The sequence below is a fragment of the Onychostoma macrolepis genome, chromosome 08, assembly GCF_012432095.1.
Source record: "Onychostoma macrolepis isolate SWU-2019 chromosome 08, ASM1243209v1, whole genome shotgun sequence".
NCBI classification, from domain to species: Eukaryota; Metazoa; Chordata; class Actinopteri; order Cypriniformes; family Cyprinidae; genus Onychostoma; species Onychostoma macrolepis.
This window is the reverse complement of record NC_081162.1, coordinates 13,184,644-13,208,675: the sequence shown is the minus strand read 5'-3', so window position 1 is coordinate 13,208,675 and position 24,032 is coordinate 13,184,644. Positions and strand designations below refer to the sequence as shown.

The window sequence follows — 24,032 nt, the reverse complement described above, 5'->3', positions numbered from 1 at the left end:
GGTCCGACACACACACTCAACAGTCACATCTGCACACATGCCCCTTGTGCATCTCAAGAACACTCCGATGTGTTGGAGGAGTGGGCTGAATGCTCAGCGGCATTGAGGTGCACAATAAGCTGCAGCTCATTCTCCAGAGAACATCACATTCTGAGAAACAGAGAGAGAGAGGGCCAAAGCAGAAAATGAGAGCGTCGCTGTCCTCACATCAACCCGGCCTCACAGTTGCCCTGTTCCAGTGATCATAGTAATTTCTACAGTGAAGGTAATGGAAACATGGGTTGATAGTGCATGATCACAGCACTGCTGAGTTTATTAGAGAGTAAACAGGACAACGGTTGCTTTCTCCAGAAGATGAAACGGAGGTTTGATGGTTGCTTTCAGCTTGATATGATGAGAGGGACATCATTCCCAACCGCTTCCTTTTCTTTCATTCCTCAGCGGCCGACCATCTGTCGCGGACACACCATGGTGCAATCGCTCATTTTCGACTCCCTATCAGCATTTCTTTCTTCACCTTTCTCCTTTCCTTCTGCTCTTTCCAACGTTGCTCATCCTCTCTGAATCCTTCTCTTTTTTCTGTCACATCCTCCTTTCAAGCGTTCTGCTTTCTGTATTTGTCCTTCACACACATGCACACACACAGACACATGCACATTCACATCTTTCCAACTGAGTCTGGCTGCAGACCTGTGCTCTCAGCTCACATGCACCTTTGTTATGTCAAATAAGCTCTCGGCCAGGAATGGGGAAAATACGGAGTGATTATTTGCACTGAGTGTAAATAGCACCGGCCACACAGCATGGTTATTTGCACCCCAGTAGCCTGGTGGAACCAGACAAAACCATGAAAAATGCTATTTAGATTTCCGAGAAGTGGCCTGGAGGGTGCAGCATGCATTGGTGGTTTTACATAGATGACCTGCGGTTCGAATGCGGCTTGTGACATTTTCCAAGCAGAGACTCTTTACACCATTGTTTCCTGTCTCTGCTCTCTGTATCTTTGTACAAAAAAGTAAATAGCTCAGAAGTAAAATAGAAGAATACAAAAACGCTTTGCTATCATTCTATTATAATATTAAATATTAATGTAACCTACTATAATATGCTATATCACATAATATATTATCCCACAAACAATAGCGCTGTTGTTCCCTATATTGGTGCTATTCATACACTATGAAGATATTGTTTTTATACAACAACAGTTTAATAAACAAGAAATTAACATTGAGAAGAAGCCTACATTTTAGACATTGTAATGCCAGTTGCTTTGCAAGTTTTTGCCCTGTCGCATATCCAAGCCATACACATTATTGAATAAAAATTAATAATAATAATAATAATATATATATATATATATATATATATATATATATATATATATATATATATGTGTATATATATGTGTGTGTGTGTATATATATGTAAGGTGTAAATCGGATGGTTCGTTACGATACGATATCGATTCTCATACCCAGCAATACGATATTTGCCGATACCTCAAAAAATTCTACGATACGATTACGATTCGATTCGATACAGGAGTCTATTAATCGATATTTTAATAATTATGATAAAATCAATTTATCAGAGCTCCATTGAGAGCATCCTCACGTACTGTATATGTGCATGGTACAGTAGCTGTACAGTAGCACAGAGGAAATCACTTCAGAGGGTTATTAAAACTGCTCAGAAGATCGTTGGCTGCCCTCTCACTACTCTGGAAGAATTACACAGTTCTCGCTGCCTTAAAAAAGCCAAGAACGTTATAAAGGACACTTCACACCCTGGACGTTCACTCTTTGAATTGTTGCTGTCAGGTAGACGGTACAGAGCAATTAAAACAAGGATTAATAGATTTAAGAACAGTTTTTATCCTACAGCAGTTACCATACTCAATGCTGCTAAAACATAATTTGATGTGCAATAAGAGATTGGGGCAGTAACGATGTATGCTGTATGTTGTATGTGTGTTTTATTATATAATTGGTTTTACTTTTTATATATATATATATATATATATATATATATATATATATATATATATATATATATATATATATATATATATATATATGTTTTTTGTTGTTGTTGTTGATCATGAGTGATGCACTGATTGGATGGCACTTTAATTTCGTTGTACATGTTACAATGACAATAAAGATTTAAACTTGAACTTGAACTTGAAAATATATACCTGTTTTAAACAACCATCTACATTTTTATTACCTCACAAATGCAACCAAAATATACTTTATAACATGAACATTTATCAGAAATTTTGACATCCTGTACCTCAATTGGGACATTCACAAAAAAAAAAAAAAAAAAAAAAATAGGCCTATACACTCTTTTCTTCCTTTCTTTTTTTTTTTTTTTTTAAAAACACGTCTGGCTGCTAGTATGGGCTCAGTGCTAAAAGTCTTTTCTACAGATAAGCAAATAGCAAGCAATAGCAGAAAATAAATACAATAGAACAAAGACACAAGTTCAATAAACAGTACTTTTCAGGTTTTTTCAGAGTCTAAAATAAATTTTCAGGTAGGCCTACGCTACAGAAATATAATAATCAAATGTAAAATAACTGCATAGTCTTCACTGTATAAATTAAATATAGATTAATAATTTTTGATGTTACAAAGGTTATTTAGTCAGGAGCAGTGAGCACTTGTATTTTTCTTTGACAGCATTAGGTTTATTATTAGTTTTCTTTCACTATAAGAATGAAAGCACAGATTTAATATACTGATACACATGCATTTTCTTTCTCAACTGTTAAAGACATATGCCTAACCGACTGTGGTTACTTGGATATTCGCCAAAACGTGCATTTTGATGTAATGTTATCTGTATTTATTCATCCATACACAAAAAATCAGAAGAGAGCTCAATTTAGTATTCGCGCGGTGTAGATGCGGCTGTCTGTGTGCTCGCACTTCAGATGTGTGCACAGAAAACTTCTCACACAGCGCTCGACTGTTCCGCCAACAATCCCGAGCATCTGTTATGCTCACCTTGTGCCTTCGGGCAGTCCTTATATCGAGTCCTGATACGTGAGTTTGAACGAGAATGCACACGTTGGCGGTAACGCAACATGTATATACATATATATGTCTATGTGTGTGTGTGTGTGTGTGTGTATATATATATATATATATATATATATATATATATACACACACATTATATTACATTAGTGCCGTTTGAAATTTTCTTCTAAAAAAAGAGTATTTTTTTATCAGGCTCCTATGTGCAGGTTCAGTAATTTCACTTTAATGGCAATGAACAGGTTCTTTTCATTGCTATTTAAGTGAAATAACTGAACATAAACATGTGGAGCCTGATAAAAATGCTCATTTAAGAAGAAAATTTATATATATAATAAATATTTATATAATATTTATGCCATGGTCTGTCTGAATACTCGATTCTGATTGGCTGGCAGGTGTTGATTAAATTCGTTGAACTGCACAGGTAGTTCCAGGACAGTTTAATCACGTTCTATATTAATGCGCTTCCTATAAACATTGGTAACCATAGTAACATACAGTTACAGTTGAATAGTACTACAGACGAAAATAACCGTCATTTTTATCGTTCCGGTCAAATATTGCAGCACAAATATTGTTAACATCTTTAATATGTGAATGCTGGGAAATGACCATGGCATAAACGCTGCGCGTCGGGCGGTTCTTCGCCTCCACGTCGTGCATTCAAATCGTTTAATGCACAGCTAGCCGTTGATTATCCCTTACATATATTAGGGATGTGACGAGATCTCGCGAGATCTGATGTGATATTTTGCGACTGCAAAATATTTTGCAATGTTTACATTAGAGCTGCACCATTAATCATTAAAAATTGCGTTTGCGATCTTGATTCAAACACTCATGCGATCTTATTCCTGAATGACAATGATTCAGTTATGTCTATTAAGACTGTTTCACATCGCAGTGTGACCGTGGAGTGTGAGATGTTGATGAATCAGAGGGTCGACCATCATCACGCTTCCGATGTGAACGCTGTCAGACTAAACACGCGCTGCTCACGCTCCACTGACGCTTGCGATGTGAAACAGGTGTTAAAGACAATCAAATCTGCATTCATGCTGCTGCTAATCTAGAAAGAGCAACACAAACCATCTTTTCAACCACACTCATTATTTCTGTGTTACAGACATTTAAATAACAGAAGTACTGGGATAAAAGTTTATAGTTTTGTATAAACACGTACTGTCAACAGTAGCGACCAAAACGAAAGTATATTAACGCTTGTATTGTAACGCTTATCATCTTCCGCCAGGAGGTGGCGACAACCCGTTTAAAAAATTTATTTGACATTGAATCATTCATTCAGGACATTCCAATAGTGAAAGTCTTTGTGAAGTGAGACACTAACTCCTTCATTTATTTATTTATTTATTTATTTTTGTTCAAATGAATATATATATATATATATATATATAAGACAACTAGTAAATTACATTATTTTGTGAGAGAATACGGGTTATGCGCAACAGACTTCCGTATTCTGCTAACCAGGTCTCGTTGCTTCTGGTTCACGCGTTTTGCAAGTGCCCGTTAAATATGAAGCTTTTTTACTCAAGATGCCTTCAAAGTAGACACTAAAGATAAATATAAACAATGTCCATCACATATGTGGACTGATGTATAAAAGTTTTATTTTTTAAATTTTTTTTCAATAACATTTATATATAAAAGTCAAATCATCTCCGTCTTTCGGATGAGACGTTAAACCGAGGTCCTGACTCTCTGTGGTCATTAAAAATCCCATGACACTCATCGTAAAGAGTAGGGGTGTAACCCTGGTGTCCTGGCCAAATTCCCTCCACTGGCCCTTGTGAATCATGGCTTCCCAATAATCCCCATCCACTTGATTGGCTCTATGACACTCTCTCCTCTCCACCTGTAGCTGGTGTGTGGTGAGCGCACTGGCACCGTTGTCCTGTGGCTGCCGTCGCATCATCCAAGTGGATGCTGCACACTGGTGGTGGGTGAGGAGAGACCCCCCCACACACACACACACACACACGATTGTAAAGCGCTTTGGGTGTATTGCAATACACAATAAAGCGCTATATAAATGCCTCATTCATTCATTCATTCATAAAACGTCAACAATAAAAACAGCTAGCTGATTTAACTGATTACCTTAAAAGTCCATTGATATCGCCATTTTTTAATACTGCTATTAATACGTTCTCCGACAAGCGGAAGCGATGAGACCTGTTTTCCGGGTTTGGTTAGGTGACGTTCGACATATACCCAATCGTGATCTCAATTTATCCAGAATCGTGCAGCTCTAGTTTACATGTTGTTTATTACTGCATATAATTCATTAAAATAGAAGTTTAATTTCATAAAGTATAAAGTTGATTTCAAAATGCACCTACATTTTTTGCATTTTGTGTTTTTCAATTGAATAAAAGAGTAATAAAAAAAAAAAAAGTCTAAAAATCTTGTCTCGTCTCGTCTCGTTCTCATGAACCCAGTCTCATGTCTCGTCTCGTGGGATAAGTGTCTCATCACACCCCTTATATATATATATATATATATATATATATATATATATATAGTATGTATATGTGTGTGTCTATATATATGTATGTGTGAGTGAATATATATATATATATATATATATATATATATATATATATACATACATACATATATAGACACACACTGTAGTAACACCTTTGTTCTATTTAATTTTTAGCAAATAAAAATGTGTGTATATACAAAGTATTAGGCAGTATATATATATATATATATATATATATATATATTATTTGTTAGTATAATATTATTTGAACAGTATTTTATAATATACATGTCATTGTGTGTATTACAAGACAAAATGTAAATATATATTTATAGTTACTCTACAATATAAATAGAATCTTCCACAGTTTTGCATAATTTATGTAATGCGATTTTATGTCTTTTAGTATGCTGTATATAACATTCTCTCCTTTATAAAGGATAAAAAATGCAGAGCGATAGCTTCAGAGCTGCTTGCAGTGAGTAGCTCTCACTTTGCGGGGTTGAGACCCATGTGTGAGGGTAATGGACTAATAGACTTAGATCAGATGGTGCTTTGATGAGTGCTGTGGTGGACAGAGTGGTGATGTCACCTCCTGCTTTGTGTCGGCGATAGACATGCTGTAGAGGTTTCAGACGAATCAGCACTGAGCTGCAGGATGGCATGCTGCCAGAGAGAAAACACAACTCCACATCCATATTTATGACAAAGATGTCCTTACACACACTCACACCTGCACTTTTGATTAAAACACACACACACACAAATGCTCTGCCCTTTCAATGTTTAAAATCAGTGAGCAAATATGTCCCTTGGAACCATTGCTCTGTTTGAAGAGAGGTTGCTTTTTTCTTGTATGAATTTAGCCCTCAGCCAAATCTGTTCAAAGCATCTCTTTTCTCTCTTCTTCAGCAAAGGTGCACTTCTCATAACCTCATTTAAGTTAAGTCAAAGTCTTTTGGCCCCATAAATTATCTTCCACACTTACTCTTCCATAGCAGCTGCTGGAATTGAATACCTATAAGCAAAGTATAATGAAACATTGCATAACCTCAGTCAAAATAGGTACATTTTTTGTTATTATATTCAGAAAGGGTGTGTATGCCAACAACATTCGTCTGAATGAGAAGTTGACTTGGTTCTATCATGAACAAGGTTTTGCAGTGTTATTATTATTATAATTATTATTATATTTTTGAATTTATTTTTCCTCTATTACTTAGAAATAAGCATCATAAACATAAAAACATAGGCTACTTCACAAATGTGGTCCGGTCAAGATCAGATCGTTTTGATTTGTAACTGGTTATGAGAATCAACAGATTCTTTGAAAAGATCTTGCTTTGGCCATTCTCTACAGATCTGCAGATCTCTAGATCTCACCTTCTCGTATGCCATGATTGGTCGATTATGTTCAATTCATGCATGCTATTGGTCACACTACTTTTCAGCAAGCATGAACACAGTAGGAAACCAAAGCCAGAACCCGGATATTTTAGGCAATTCAGAAGTCTCAGCCACGACATGTCTGTGAAAAAGGCATATCTCATCACTCCGTAAACTGAACGTTACTTTTTTTTTTTTTTTTTTTACCGTTTTAATCATCTATTTGCCTTTTACTATACCATTTAAATTAATCTGCAGTGCCCTCAATTAAGATGAGGTTATAATAATTGCGTGCATTGCAATTATAAATAAATAGAAAATGTATTCTAATATAGTTTTAGATGGAATATAGCATGTGTGGGATGTTTCAATATATTACATGATTTTTCCACATTGTTGCCAACAGTAGCCTGCCATATGCTGCATCCACAAAATTATTAAATCTCTAAACTATATTATGCTTAACAATGCTGAAAATCACTTTTTCTATTATGTCACGTCGCAGAAAATGTGCAGGAAGCAGTTCCACATAAAGACAGTTCCTCTTAAACATTATGATTTTAATGACTGTCTTTGTTCATCTAGTTAATTATTTTATGATTTATTTTTAAATATTACAAGTTAAATGACAGCAAATTACATTTTACATCAATAGTTCTTTTACAAACTACTTTGGACTCTTATTAAAAATTGTATCTGTATTTTAGAGTTGTTACTTTCTTTTATCTTTTATCTCTGTACTATTATTTTCTGTCTTATTTCATAAAGATAATTATCTCTTTTAATTATATTTTCATTGGCTGTACAGAATTATGATTTTTACTTAGCTGAAATACACAAGTCCAGTGTTCTTTTAAGTACTGCATTTTGAAATAGACTCACAACATTTGAACTTTATACATGTCTGAGTTTAGATGGACCTTTTTAGTTTCACTTAAAAATGACATTTCAACATTTATTGTAAAATACACTGTACCAATACTTCTAAAATAATAATAATAATATTAAAAGCTAGACTAAGCTCTGAATATTCATTCTTAGAACTGCAGACCTTAGAATTGCCCTTTAGAATGGCAATTTTGTAAAATAGATTTTTAAAATGTTTATTTATTTATTTGGCAAGGACCCATACAACTTGAAAAGATCCTTTTATACACAAAATTCTCTGCTGTTCAAACTAACGAGAAAAACCTATGAGAAAATGATGGCCTTTTTGTTTGAATATACAGTAAAATTGCATCATGTCAAATCCCTAGTTGATGAATCCCAAAGGAGGAGGGATTTGCATATTTTCTTCACATAGACCAGATCTGTGGCATCTGGTGCTTTGCTTTAATTTAGAAATCCCAGATTTCTTCCCTTTCTTTGTTTTATATCTCTCCTTCAATCACCGCAGAGGGGCTTTGTTCAGAGACCAGCCCTTAGAGGAGATAAGAGGCGGCAGGTAAGTACGGAGACTTGCAGGGGAAAGAGAGAGAGTGAGAGTTAAAGAAGATGAATGGAGTTAGATGAAAGAGAAGGAGGAGAGGGAGGATGGATGCCGAGGAGATTTCTAATGAGTCACAGGTTGATTCAGTCCGTGTTAGCATGTGGAGAATCACTCGTGATGAATGACTCCTTCAGTGCTTCAATTAGGGGTGAAACTTTGCAGATCTGGTCAGTCATATTGGAGAACACACAGGTACAGGCTCACAAAAAATGGATAAGAAACCGTCTAAACCAGCCAGATCTTATTAGCAGGTCTGGTTTGCTGGTTTTTGCCACTTGTCAGCTTGGTAAACCAGCTGAACACCAACTAGCCCAGCCTGCACCAGCTCAGGCTGTTATTTTCAGCAGGGAGCACACACAAGAACACCCTTTCAAAATAGGAACCCGCTCGGTTTAACCGCAGGGATTTGGGAGTTCAGAGTAGTTTCCCTCAGCTCTTTTTTCACTTCGTCCCTCCTTGACTCTTGCTTTGGCTGTGGTTGCTTTTCTTATACCTATCTTTTAAGTGTGCAGCACCAGGTGTGCCTGCAGCACCGCATTGATTTGATCCTCTCGTATGCAGCCAGCTGGCGTGCTAACCTGCGCACGCGTCTTCATTACACAAACAGGCATAGCGAAACAGATCCCGTCAATGCCGTGAGACCGTCCCTTCATCAAACACTTACATCCTGACATTTGGAGACTCTCCCACCTGGGACTGTTTGACTCGTTTTCCCTTACTGCGCAGCACATTTCTAAACAGCTCCCGCAGAGCGCGCTGGCAAACATCTGCCGCGCAGGAAGCGTGCTGAGGTTGTAGCAGAGATGGTTATTGGCATTTGGATCTGTTTTCTTTGGGTGGAGAAATCTGGTTGAAAATATGGGATACAACCTGTTAAAACGAGAAAACAGCAACTTCATTTACTAATCTACTGATATCTGACATGAAATACATTTATCTTGGATTCATAATGTAAAGTTAGAAGCTTCAGAATTACCAAACAAATGTTCAATGTTATCTTTCTCTTACAATGAAACATTACACAATTAAATAATGAACTAAATAATAAAGTGTGATAATACTATTATATTTGAAAATAAAAAGTTAGTATTAAATACAAATACAATTATTTTATAGTAAACATAAAAATAAAATGCTAATATTTACTTTTTCATATATATGAATTTTCATCATTGTCATACATCAATTAGTATAATAAGACATTTGGGCTGTTACCAAACAAATGAAATCATTATCAAAAAAATTCATCTTTGCAATGCAGAGGAAACACAAAAGCTGCATCTGAAGTGGAATATATATATTTACCCACTGTTAATGCAGCTCTGAGGGACATGGAATGCTTTAACCTGCAGTTACAAATGAATTAATAATGTTTTGATTCATAAAACGTTGAATACTGATATTTGAAATTATAAAAAAAATACTGTAAATGTGAAATTAAAACCGCCAGTAGGTGGCATCAAGTCACTGTTAATAAACGAGTCATTGCGATTGAACCGAATCATTTAAACGGTTGATTCATTCAGGAACGAAACACCGTCATGTTGCTCAGAGACGCAAAACAGTGCTGTGGCTGTGTTTGGAGTTATTTTTGTTGGTGAAATATGGTGTCTAAAGCGTAAGTCTCTTAATGTTAACTTCTTGTTTACTGAACTGTTATCACATTTGTAATCATGATGATTTTTGAAGCAAGAAAAACGGTGCTCGATCTTCGTGTGATTATTGTTTAACTATATGAAATGATATAAATGTATAAATTTTCTACCCCCATATCTTGAATTTTCTGATCATTCTTCTGCATCTGAAACATGCAGTGAAAGAACGCACTCGCACTTGCGCTAGTCTAACCTACGTTACTAGACTTCTTTACGTAATGTATTGTTAGCGCTCTGTATGTATGTTTTGTTTGATTCTTGCAATATACTCGTTAAAACAACAATTACGAAATTATCGCAAACAATATATATATATACAGGTGCATACATGTCGTGAAAAAGTTAATTTTTTCTTGTAACATTTCAAAAAGTGAAACTTTCATATTTTAGATTCATTACATGTAAAGTAAAACATTTCAAACGTTTTTTTTGTTTGTTTTTATTTTTGATGATTAGAGCTTACAGCTCATGAAAGTCAAAAATCAGTATCTCAAAATATTAGAATATTTACATTTGAGTTTCAATAAATGACCATCCATACAGTATAAATTCTGGATATCTCTTGTTCTTTGACACCACAATAATGGGGAAGACTGCTGACTTGGCAATGATCCAGAAGACGAACATTGACACCCTCCACAAAGAGGATAAGTCACAGAAGGTCATTACTGAAATTTTCTGTTTACAGAGTGCTGTATCAAAGCATATTAAATGCAAAGTTGACTAGAAGGAAGAATTTGGGTAGGAAAAGGTTCACAAGCAACAGGGATAACCGCAAGCTTGAGAATACAGTCAAGCAAAGCCGATTCAAACACTTGGGAGAGCTTCACAAGGAGAGAACTGAAGCTGGAGTCAGTGCATCAAGAGTCACCACGCTCAGATGAAGGAAAAGGGCTACCAAGCCACTTCTGAAACAGAAACAACGTCAGAAGCATCTTACCTGGGCTGTGGAGAAAAAGAACTGGACTGTTGCTCAGTGGTCCAAAGTCCTCTTTTCAGATGAAAGTAAATTTTGCATTTCATTTGGAAATCAAGGTCCCAGAGTCTGGAGGAAGAGTGGAGAGGCACAGAATCCATGTTGCTTGAAGTCCAGTGTGAAGTTTCCACAGTCTGTGATTATTTGGGCTGCCATGTCATCTGCTGGTGTTGGTCCACTGTTTTCTGAAGTCCACAGTTAGCACAGCCATCTACCAGGAAGTTTTAGAGCACTTCATGCTTCCTTCTGCTGACAAGCTTTATGGAGATGCTGATTTCATTTTCCAGCAGGACTTGGCACCTGCCCACACTGCCAAAGGTACCAAAAGCTGGTTCAATGACCATAGTGTTACTGTGCTTGATTGGCCGGCAAACTCACCAGACCTGAACCCCACAGAGAATCTATGGGGTATTGTCAAGAGGAAGATGAGAAACACCAGACCCAACAATGCAGATGACCTGAAGGCCACTGTCAAGGAAACCTGGGCTTCCATACCACCTCAGCAGTGCCACAAACTGATCACCTCCATGCCACGCCGAATTGAGGCAGTAATTAAAGCAAAAGGAGCCCCTACCAAGTATTGAGTACATGTACAGTAAATGAACATAATTTCCAGAAGGCCAACAATTCACTAAAAATGTTTTTTTTTATTGGTCTTATGAAGTATTCTAATTTGTTGAGATAGTGAATTGGTGGGTTTTTGTTAAATGTGAGCCTAAATCATCACAATTAAAAGAACCAAAGACTTAAACTACTTCAGTCTGTGTGCACTGAATTTATTTAATACACGAGTTTCACAGTTAGAGTTGAATTACTGAAATACATTAACTTTTCCACGACATTCTAATTTATTGAGATGCACCTGTATATCGCACACCCCTATAACAAAGGCTATAACACAAATAAAGGCAGTTATTATTGTTTTTGGTATTGACTTTTTCAAGTTACTTGTCCGATTGGGCAAGTAAATTTCTCTTTCACTTGCCCGTCCAAAACATTCACTTGTCGCGGACAAGCGTTAATGTCGAGCCCTGAAATATAATGTATATACAATAGGCCTGTAGTGCATAAACTTGTTTGCGCATTCCAGACAGACCATTGTTACACCATTAGGGGACAGTAAGTTTGTTAGTGAGCCATCATTGAATCATTTGCTCAACCGATTTGTTCATAAGCATTGATTCATGTCTTTATGAGAGTCATTGAATTTTTCATTTAACCAATTCGTTCAAAACACTCAAAAAAGTATCTTAATGAGGGAATCAGTAAATCATTCATTAAACGTGGTTTGATTTTATCCATACTGGACTATTATTGAACTCCACATGAAATGGAAGGTCACCCTAATTCTTATATTTTCTAAATACATTTTAATTAAATTATTTTTAACTATTGCATGCATATGTTTTATTAATTTATTTTATTTGTATATTTTTTGCTCTCGTAAAGTTTAATGAAAATATTATCAATACTAAATCTTACAGTGAAATGACAGGCTTCTCTCTGGTGACATATGGCAGATTTCATCAATCGGTCGCATTTTTAAAAAATAAAAAAATAAATAAATAGCAATTTGGAGTAACATGCACCAATTAGCCTCTCACAATAACACCAAAAAATGTCAATTTTGATTCCATGTTCTCTTTAAGTGTGTAACTTGCTGAAAAATAAATAAATTGTACAATATTACACCATGAGGGAGATATCGCTAACAAATTCTCAGTCCTCTCCAAAATGGTTTCACGCTCACTGGGTAATTAGAGAACAATGTCCAGCACTTCTATCTCTAATTAAACAACTGATAAGTATCTAATTCCCATAGAAGCAATTGAAAACATTACAATATTAGCTGAAGACAAATCTAAAGATATCTAATATCTGTTTGCTCTAAGCCAGCACTGTGGCCAATTCCTTCCGATGATAAGAATGAAACACCTTTCAGTGGCAAAGCTAAGCTAGAGAGAGAGAGAGGGAGGGAGGAAGGATGAGTTGCGGATCTTCCTCATAAAAATGACAGCAGCAAAAGCCTCCACTATAAAAAGAAAAGCCAGTGCTCTCCTGAGACAAATTTATCTGGAGTACTCAACAGTGTTAGATTTTCAGGGGAGAGAAGGGTCTTTGTGTGTGTGTGTGTGTGTGTGTGTGTGTGTGTGTGTGTGTGTGTGTGTTTGTGTGTGTGTGTCTAAGTGGTGACAAGAAACGTTAAGGACTCCTGAAATAGACCGGTGTGAGAGGCCACAAGCTACGTGCTAAACCAGATCTCTCAACATTTGTTTCCCTGTGTTTCTTTGTCTTCAGCTTCATCTCTCCTGCTTTTGCATGCATTTATAAATCCGAAAAGGTCTATTTATTCAAACTAGAAGTGAACAAATACACCCACAGGTATGAGCAAGGGAGGAGGTGAGCATGTTGGGAGAAAAAAGGAGTGCGAGCATGACAGCAGCAGCTGAGATTTACATTAGGTTTCGCTCATGTTGATCTGTCAGGAGTCAGATGGGATTTGTGTGTTGCACTCTGGACTTGCTAAGACTTGCACATCCTTATGTTACTGGGAACTCAGGACTACATGTGAGATCCAGAAATAAAGATTTTGATGCAGTCATGTCCAATGCACATATGAATTATGCTGTATGTTGTTGTTGTTGTTTTTTTTATGAATTGGCTCATTGATTTGATTGAGTTGAACTTTAGTTATTAACTTTAATTTGCTTGTTTATAAGATCTGAATATGGACAAATAATATATAAAATGATCATTCTTAGACTGTTCAACTACTTCTCCATACCAAGTTTCCATTTATTTGATTAGAAGTATAAAAAACATAGTAATGTTTAATATTATTGCAATATTAAGTTTTATTTCAAATACCCATTTTTCTGTTTTCTATTTTAATATATTTTAGATGTTTATTATTTTTATAATATACAATATAATATTATTGTAACACAGTTCGTAGATCGGGAAGAAGGAGGCGGGAACCGGCGAACATTTAAACAAAGTTTTTAATAAAATAAACAAACATCAAAGTAAAGCGGCAGCCCCTCACGGACGACTGCCGCACATAAAATACAAAATAAAATAAATAAGTATGTATTAACATACTATTAATTGTATTATTATTATTTAATTTAAAAGCAACATTTTCAGCAGCCATTACTCCAGTCTTTAGTGTCACATGACCCTTCAGAAATCATACTAATGTATTAATTTGGTGATCAAGAAATGTACCTTATATTGTCAATGTTGAAAACAAGTTTTGCTACTTAATATTATTGCAGAAACGGTAATACTGTTTTCTTTATTCTTTGATTTAAAGATCAAAAGAAAAGCATTTATTTTAAATAATTATAATGTTACGAATGTCTTTACTATCCCTTTTGAGCAATTCAATGTAGCATTGCTTAATAAAATTAGTAATTAGTACATTTCTTTAAAAATAAAACATTTACTTTAAATTGTATTAGAAATACCAAAATTGTATTCATGTAAAATATGAAAAGTATTTGTTTTGATGTTTATGAGAGTAATGAATAAAGATGAATTGTTTAGAATCTCCCAGATGAAATATTTTTTGTTGTTAAAGGGAAACTTTAATGTTTGTGCATCAGTTGTATGTGCAGGGTACTTCAGGTACTGATGTGGGAGATATGTCAGAGACTTAAACACTGTTTGTCTGCTTTGTATTTTTAATGAAAAGGAAATGAACAGTGCATAACTTATTTATAATCAACACAATCACAATTAGGTTGGGAAGAAACATACTGAACATGAATTACTTATGCTAAATTACACTAATTAACAGTAAACGTCCTAATTGAGTCAATTTCAAAAACACAGTGATAGAAAGCACTCTCTAAGTACGTTCTTTTTACCCTTAAAAAGCTTTTTTTTAACTAATCCAACATACTGTAGATAAGCAATTCTCTCTGAAATAAATCAGGCTTTCTAATGCTGTGACTGAGAGAATAAAGTCAATGCCCTTAAATGGAATACCACTGTTTACTTTCAAAGAAAAATAAGCCTTTATTTTTATTTTTATTTTAATTTTAATGCAACATTATTGCAATGTTTTGAAAGTGTAAGGGAATAATGCAGTCCCTGGTGTGAATTTGTGCAAATATGAATGCTTGTGTTTTTAACTATTCAAGACTTAACGGGCCATGCCAAGACTTGATGGGATCATATGTAATCAAACAAATGGATAAATTATAAAACTTCATTTGTAATGATTGATCAACGCTGCCTTTCGCTAACATAGTTAGCAAGACCTAAGAGGAATGTGGATCACTGACAGATCATAGCACTAATTCACAGAAGTGCTTTAATAAGTAAGGATTAGCCAGCCTTTCCATTTTCAGTCAGTCCAATCCATAACGGGGGGGCAGTGCAAAATGCTCTACCTCATTAAACAAGATCTTATTAACTGGAGCTCGGCTTATTCAGCTTAAAACTTGTGCATTTAATCAATTAAGTTGCATGCGTTAAGTTAATCATTATAATTCCACACATTTTGTGGGATCAAATGTCAAGGTTTCATTATGGTGTATTTTTAGAATGATTGGCAGTTCCTTTTGTTTTGCAGAAGTTAAATGGACTGTTTTAAAAGAAGCAGTCTGTCTGTCTGTCTGTCTGTCTATCTATCTGGTTGATCCACAGATCACTTTCATTCTCAAATGTTGCTAGCATTTTGTCGAGGCCTTAAATGTATAGTCCATCCAAAAATTATGATTTTGTAATGATGTCCTAGCTGTTATTTTGTTCCCAACCTGAATTTCTTTCTACTGTGGAAAATAAAAGAAAATATTTTAAAGAATGTTGGTAACTGAACAATTTTTGTTTAAGTGACTTCTGTGGACAAAACTTACAGTGGAAGTTAACTGGTACTGAAACTTTGATTATTAACATTCAGCAGAAAAAAAAAGATGCATACAGATTTGATATATGACATGACATGAGGGTGAGTAAATGATCTTAAGCAAATGATTTTAATTTTTGGGTGCACTATCCCTTTAAGTCAAGTAGTGTTTTTTTTCAGATCAAAAGTAAAATAATTTTAAATATTCAACATTTACACAAAGATTACTTTGATACCAGATATGCCCAACATCAAAGCTTCAAAAAGCTAGTATCGACATTTCTGAAAAATATCATGTTGCTTCTTATATATTTCATGACATTTTCAAAGTGAAAATAATGTACCACCTACCCTAAACCTAACAGTGTTAACCAAAACAAATGTAAGAGAAAGGCCATTCTATTTTAGCTTGATTTTACTAGACTCTGATCTCCTTTGATGTTGATCTGGGTTCATGAAAGCGCTCTGCATTGCAAGTGTAGTGCTGTACCAGGTGAGCTACCAAGCAAGTTTACTTTGTCAGAAAAGCCACACATACAGTATGGAGCTGGTTTACAAATTACACTCTATGGTAAAAGTGTTTTGAGGTCATAACATAGTATAATGCAAGGAATTGTGCAAAAGTAGGTCTTTATTAATCAATAATCTGACACTGTAAGCATCAGTTATGTGAAAAATGAATTCAATTTACTGGTACTGCCACTACAGTTAATTTCAGCTAGAAAATGCATTGAATTGTATAGTTTTTAAAAAATGTACAGTAGGTAGAGGCACATTTTTTCCAATGAACCTCAATTGTCCATTTCATCTCGCAGTTTCAGCTTTTTCAGCACTATTGTTTGCGTCTTCCCTTCCTTTCGTTCTGCCCCTGGTTGACACTTTCATTTCTTTTTTTTCTTATTTTGCCGGAGTTGGCAAAATTACACTGCTCCATGGCCCACTTCGACATACTGCATTTTACTTTCCCCAACTTCACTTACACTAAATAAAATGAGTCAAGTGAGATGAATGTTCATGTCTGACATCAGCTTTACTGCACATCCGGGAGCCACAAACTGAACAAGGGCAAAAAGGGTGAGGTTATTCGTGGGAGGGACTTTCATTTCTTTGGAAATAGATTTGTGCTTCATTATAAAATGGAGTTGTGCATTAGGATGTGGAGTATAATTATAGAAATAACTGCAGCAACTCAATCAGAATAGTCAAGCATTAAAGCATTTATGCAGCAAAAAAAAAAAAAAAATGAAGTAACCAATCAGTCCTCTTAAAGCTGCATCTGTGATGATGAGCATCTGTTTTTGCAAACCGTATAAGTGCTTATGAATGGAATGTTTATCAAATTAAAATTTCTAAACTAAGTATTTACTGAAGTACGCTGGTTTCCTCGTATGTTTTTCCATAAACACCCTAGCCTGTGTGATAGACTCCCAAATGTTTTTTGTCTGATGGTATTCAGATGGGAGAGTCTCTTAAAGTGCTGAATTGTTAATGAAACTCTAAGTGGATGGGAAATAATCATATTTGCACAGTTGTAATTAAAGCCATTGGTAAAGACATATTGATCACCACCACCTTTGGCTGCCAGCCCGTGATTATGCTCAGGGATTGAGCCATAAAATATATTTCTCCAAGATGGCAAGCCACATGGGTACTTGACTGAACAAAATGGAACTTGACTGGTGTCATAGAAATATGAAGAACTAGAGAACTATGTTCTTACCTTATGTAGAGATAAGTCACAATAGTAAAGTAGCCTATCTGCAACCTGTCTACATTGTTTGTTTTCATTTTTTTTTAATGTATTTAATGCTGTTGGCTTAATTAGCTTGCTAACAGTGTGTGGGGTTTTAGCTGTTAAACAGTTTGAATGATTAAACTCTCTCAGAAAGTTGCATCTTTTATTTAATCTGCTTCATCTGCTGAAGAAACCTGCTTAAAACACACACAGACATTTCTCAAAATGATGAGAGGATTTTGTTTAGTTTTTGGGCAAACTGCCCTTTTAAGCTAGTCTAGTGTTTATGGTTTAGCCAGGTGGCAGCTGGTCTTCATGAACAACTGATAACCAACCAACAGACTAGACTGACCCGGTTTGACAACTATAAGGTTTTAATAATTGTTCTAATTACATGACAATAGGTGGGTCCACAACACAACAATTATAACACAGAGAAACAGTACTGTTGGAATCACTTTTAGAACATTTTTGTCCAGCTGATAAGCAATAAAAACACTTAACAGCCAATCAGAATCCACTCAAGTTTAAAGACCTTGAACATTTAATGCGATGCATGACAACTGCAGCATTCACTTAAAATTAACAGAACATTATCATCCCTTGGTGGACACTAATTTAGTTATCTTTATAATTACTGCTCCTGGTGTGAATGTGCCTCAAAACCAGCAAACCAATATAAAAAAAAAAATAAATCAATAATTATAAAGTTTCTCACATTCTCTATTCGCATTTTAAACTGTTTGTCAGAGACGATAGTACACATGTGTTTTAATAGTATGATTTTGTTACTAAGAGTGTCACCTAATGTTTATAATTTTGTGAAGTTCTGAAAAGCTAAATCAGAATCTCTCTCTCTCTCTGTCGCCCACAGCCTGCGAGTTGATGAACAGAGGTATCTTAGCCTTGGTCAGCTCTATCAGCTGTATGTCCGCAGGGTCGCTGCAGTCTTTATCTGATGCAATGCACATCCCGCACCTCTTCATCCAGAGGTCACCCACGGGCACTCCTCGCTCTAGCTGCCCACCCACCAGTCACGCCCAACCAGACGACTACACTCTCTTCGTCCGGCCTCCCGTCTACCTAAATGATGTCATCTTCAAAGTGGTGATGGAGTACACCTGGCAGAAGTTCATTATCTTCTATGACACTGACTATGGTGAGTAGTTTCAATTTACTGATGGCAGTAGTAAACGGCTGTAAGGAGCTCTCTCACAGTGTGTCCAATCAGTGACCCCACATTAACACCCCCTTATTATCACCACCGAGAGGAAATTATACAGCATTATTACCTCCATTGCTCATTATGTGTTTAAGGCAATTTTGCTGAATGTGTTTGAGAGAAAAGAGCATGACTGTGAGTCAGGAAAAAAGATTCTGGGCATTCACGGATTAACCACAGAGCTGACTGGGCTGTTGCCCACAGGCCTTTAAGTCCAAGAGGCCTCAAGATCTTATTCATTTATTTATTTATTTTCAGCAAACATCTTCCCTTGAGCTTTTACCCATTGCATTTCATAACGCTCCTCTTGGCCTTGCAGTGAATTTCACTTACTGAGCAAACTGGGTAAACAAGTTAAACATTTCTTGATATGGCAGGTTTTGATGGGAGCAGAGTAGATGAGGGTGAGGATTTATCCACGGGTGCAGTTAGTCGGGCAGTTACCCAGCTACCAGATTAAAGCCATTCTCATTGATCAAGGTGCCTGCCTGATATTTTCCACAGTCTTAAAACTAATTACCCACATCAGCTGGGGAAAGATTGATGGGAGGTAAAACAAAGCATGTTTTAAAATGGATGTTGTAGTCATAAAAAAAAAAAAAAAAATACTAAAATGTATTTGAAATACATTTATTTTGTATAAATATTTACATGTTTATGTGCTTAATAATAAAAATGCACTGCAATTGTATTTTTAGTATACTAAACTGCTATACTTAAAGTCTGCTAAATTGGAATAACTACTGTAATTTTGTGCTTAATGCACTTTAATTGTGCAGAAGTAGTTCTGAAGTCCAACTACTGAAGTATATTTGATTGTGCTAAAGTGGAACTACTGCAAGTATACATCAGGTACACTTTAAATATCTTGCATTTATAGTCTGATAATATACAGAAATCCTTATTGCGATATTAAAACACATTTTAGACATATTAAGAATGTGCATTGTACAATAAAGAAATACTCCAAATAAAGTTTAATTATAATTTTATATCCAAAAGTCTTAAGTGATATATCAATAAACATGTTAATGGATTTGTAGAATACTTAGTGTGAAATGAATGTAATTGAAATAAATTATGATGGGATTTTTTTTTTTTTTACTAGGTTACAGTGTTCAATCAACACGAAAGAATAGTCATTTATTGTGAATTTTATTTGTTGTGTTTAAATGTTTATATATTGAGAAAATACTGTCGGTTTTGACCATTTGAATCAATCTGAATTGAATCACACTCAAAATACAACTGTAGGGAGGTGGAAAGAGTTTGTAAGCATAACTGTACAAAAGCACACAAAAAGAATGTACAGTCGCTTGCCCCTTCCTTTATCCTTTTTCATGGAATCCAAAAACTTCCCACACTGGCAAGCAAACTATTTTAGGTGCTGACCGAGAGTCTGATTTTTGTTAGTCACCTCCTCCAACATAATTCTTTTTCTTTTCTCTTTTTCAGTTTTATTATAGGTAGAAACCGAGTTGAATGGGCAATACTGCCACCTTTTATCAACTAGATACTGACGCTCAAGTACTTATCATATGTGTAGTATAAACATGATATTCAGTATAGTAAATGAAAAACAATATGCAAACAGAGTCGTGTGTTCAAATTCATAAAACGGTAGATTATGAATTATGGACACTTTGATAGACACTATACTATCCCATGAAGCCAAGGGGAGGATTTGTGAATGACAGTGAAGTGACACAAGTGACACTGGTAGGTCACGACAACGACAACATAACAATTGTAGTACATCTGGTTTAGATTCATACACACATTCACACTATATAGAATACGCTTTTATAACAGCTGCAAAGTTATTAAAAGAACTACCTGCAATTTTGGATGCAGCCATGCAATGCTAAAACAAAGTATCTTAGCAGGCAGCATAATTAAAATGTCTGCTTTCTGGAAGACATAAGATGCCTTAAAATCCTGCCTGTGTAGATAGTTAACTACATTTTGGAACAGAGCATTTGTGTTTGTCAGTGGGTTAAATAGAAAAAGGAAGTGCGATATAAGATGGTGGAATAGAGTGTAGTTGTGTGTGAAAAGAACTCCATGGTTGATGGTCCCTCTGGAGGGCACGCTCCGCTGCAGCAGGTTAAGGCGCGGATGAATAAGTACCTGTCCCCAAAGACAAACGGATATGATTTCAGCCAATGTCCGGAGGACCATGTGCCCTGGGCAGCTATATAGTAATGAAGCCTTAGAGATCCTCTCCCTCCTCCCTGCATTAAGTGTGTGGAGAGCTTGACCAGTGACTTCAAAGATAGAGTCTTCGGACATTTGATTAGCTGGTCCATGAGCAAGAGATCTTTCAGAGAGAACAAAGTGTTCCTAAATTGCTTTGGCTTTTTAAGATGACTTGGACAAAAGAGAGTTCACTGGTAAACTGATTGTGCCTTCTTGGTATCTCTTATTTTTCAGGACTAGTGGTGCTGGCAGAAGAAAAAAAAAAAAAGATAAATCAATTTGCAATCTGAGGTTTCCCTCTCTATGTTAAGTATCCTCTGCCGTAACTGAAGTTATTCTTGGCGACTTCATAAATTGAAGTGATTTTGAAATAAATTGAAGAGTTTTTAGAGCTAAGTGGTTTTTAGAGCTAACTGCAACTTCACAAAAAATTATATGCATCGTTAATGATTAATTTGGGTTGTCCTTTTTTCTTGCTAAATATATACATGTAATATACTACTGTTTTAAAGTCTGGGGTCACAGATTTTTTTAAGAAATAAATTGATACTGTTATTCATAATAATGCATTAAATGTATCAAATGGATTATTTTTAACTCTCACTATTCATCAAAGAATCCTGAAAAAAAGACACTGTATTGAGGTTTCCACACAAAATTGAGCAGAACAACCATTTTCAGCTTTTTGGTATTTTTGGTATAAAGGTAATTTTGAGCAACAAATTAGCATATTAAATTGATTCTGAAGGAAAAAAAAAAAATATATATATATATATATATATATATATATATATATATATATATATTATCATATATTCACAGATTAAAATGAATATAAAGTAAAAAAAAGTAAATATTTGTGGATTGTAGAAAATGTATATAATGTATACTGTTGGTGTATGGTAGTCCTGGATGCTGATTGGTCAATCTGTGTAACTTTCAAAGGGTCTGATTTGATAGCATTTTTCTGCTATCCATGATTCTTTGCAATCACTTTACATCTTTGTAGAAGGTATTTCAAAATGCACACTTCTAGCTGACATTCATCTGCAGGGTTGGCTCATCTACTACAGCATAGGTGCGCACTGCTAAAACAATTTGGTGTAGAAACAATTTTCACTCAGAAATTGCCAGTAAATTTTCACAAATAATTACAAAGAAACGGCTCGTAACAATGAATTAAACATGTGATTTTGAAGTTTGAATTTTGAAGACTGAAATAGTATTATTTTCATAAAATACAGTAATCTCCGATAATCTTTTATTTACAGCTGAAGACATCTAAATGTAAGAGAAATGGAGAGAAAATACAACCCATTGTTAATTACTAAGATAAAAAAATAGTGGTTCAGAGAAAATGTAAATGATTTTTATATATAATATCAAGTTCTAATTTGAATTCCTGTTCTGAATGTAAATTATGCAAGTAGGTAATAGAGACATGTGTTCAACATAATGTGTTGTCTCACTGCTTAAGGTGAAGTCTGTGACCTCTAATACGATTACCACCTTCCATAAATTCAGTCTGAATAGCTATGGTGTAGCGCTTATAATATTAGAATAGTACTTTGCCAGACCAGGATAAGGTTAATTTAATGTGCAGCAAGTCCAAATGAGATGATTTCATGGTTAACAGACACATGGATGAAAAAGATAAAGGAAATTGAGTCCCTCTTTTGAAGAGATAATTAATAATGATTTAGGCCAATGACCCTATTATCCTCTCACGATAACCAGTCACCCTCTGTATTGTGGGGTGGGTCAGAAGTAAGAATATATTAAATTGTACATTTCCTCTTTTCCTTATTGACGGCAAACATTCCTTAATGTAGTTTTCAAAATATACAGCCGTCTTGAAGCAACATGCTGGTCCAAGCTGGTCTTTTCATCAGGGGGACATCCTCTATCACTCTGTCTCTGTCTGCCCGTTTCTCTCTCAGCAAGACGAACTGTGACATGAAGATTTGTTTTTAGCCCCCATTGTCACTCGCTAGTGTCGTAAAGCCTAGTGGAAACATTAAACACAGTAGAGAGGATGCAGCTAGTGGGAGATTCACAGCGTGAGAGCTCACTCAATCAACGCTCAGCTGCAGGCCTCAGATCCGGTCCTTTGGATTCTGCTCACAGTTCCTACTGGGCCACATATGACTGTGTCACTCAGAGCATCTATCTAGCTCTGGAATTTGATTTAAAGAACTCCCATCAGACAAAAATAGTGCCGGTTCCCTCTAATCAGTAATCAGTAGACCGAACCGGAAACTGGCATGTATTGACTCGTGTCAAGCTTTTGAGTGACTTAAGTCTTAGGCAGGGGTGGACGTATGCTAATCAAGCCCAGCACCAATTGATTTATCTGTTAGATAAACGGAGGTAGGAGTAAACCGAAGACTTTAGAGGAGTAGTTTGAAATTTTATTACCCCTCTTCACTGTTCCCAGTTAGGAGAGGCTTTCATACTTCTTGATGCCAAGGACCTCCAAATATGTTGATCTCCTTGCGATCCTATTTGCTAAAATATATAACGGCAGCTGTGTATTTTTCCTATTAAAGGAAGAAACATTTATACTGTGTGTGTGGAAAAATATTAAGGGTTATATTATAAAGACAATGTCTGCAAAATTAATTAACTGGCTTTTGTATTATTTGTGTTTATCATATCAAAGCCAAAATCTGGGAAATATTATTTTCTGTACTGTTAGATGAATAAACTAGAAGAGAAGATAAAACCAATATGTTTTGTTGTAATTTGTAACATGCTGTGTTCTTGAACATTGCATATTGCAAGAGATTGAGAGATTTACTAACACATTAATACACACATGGTCAGAATTGTTGGTACCCTTGGTAAATATGATCAAAGAAGGTTGTGAAAATAAATGCGCATTAATGTGCATTTAAAAAAAAAAAAAAATCTAAGCTTTCATTGGAGAATAAGAATTTTAAATGGGGGA

At 35.4% G+C, this 24,032-nt stretch overlaps 1 protein-coding gene across 7 annotated transcripts in view; it reads left to right on the top strand.

Moving 5' to 3' along the window:
* The window catches only part of grid2 (glutamate receptor, ionotropic, delta 2), a 419,312-nt gene that overhangs the window by 228,782 nt on the left and 166,498 nt on the right, over positions 1 to 24,032 (top strand). For all 7 annotated transcript variants that reach the window (XR_009272479.1, XM_058784731.1, XM_058784732.1 and 4 more), the window contains one exon: positions 18,536 to 18,820. Coding sequence is in view for 6 of the 7 variants with exons in the window: in XM_058784731.1 (XP_058640714.1) it covers positions 18,536 to 18,820 (285 nt within the window). In the remaining variant the exon portion in view is untranslated. The remainder of the gene's footprint in view (positions 1 to 18,535; positions 18,821 to 24,032) is intronic.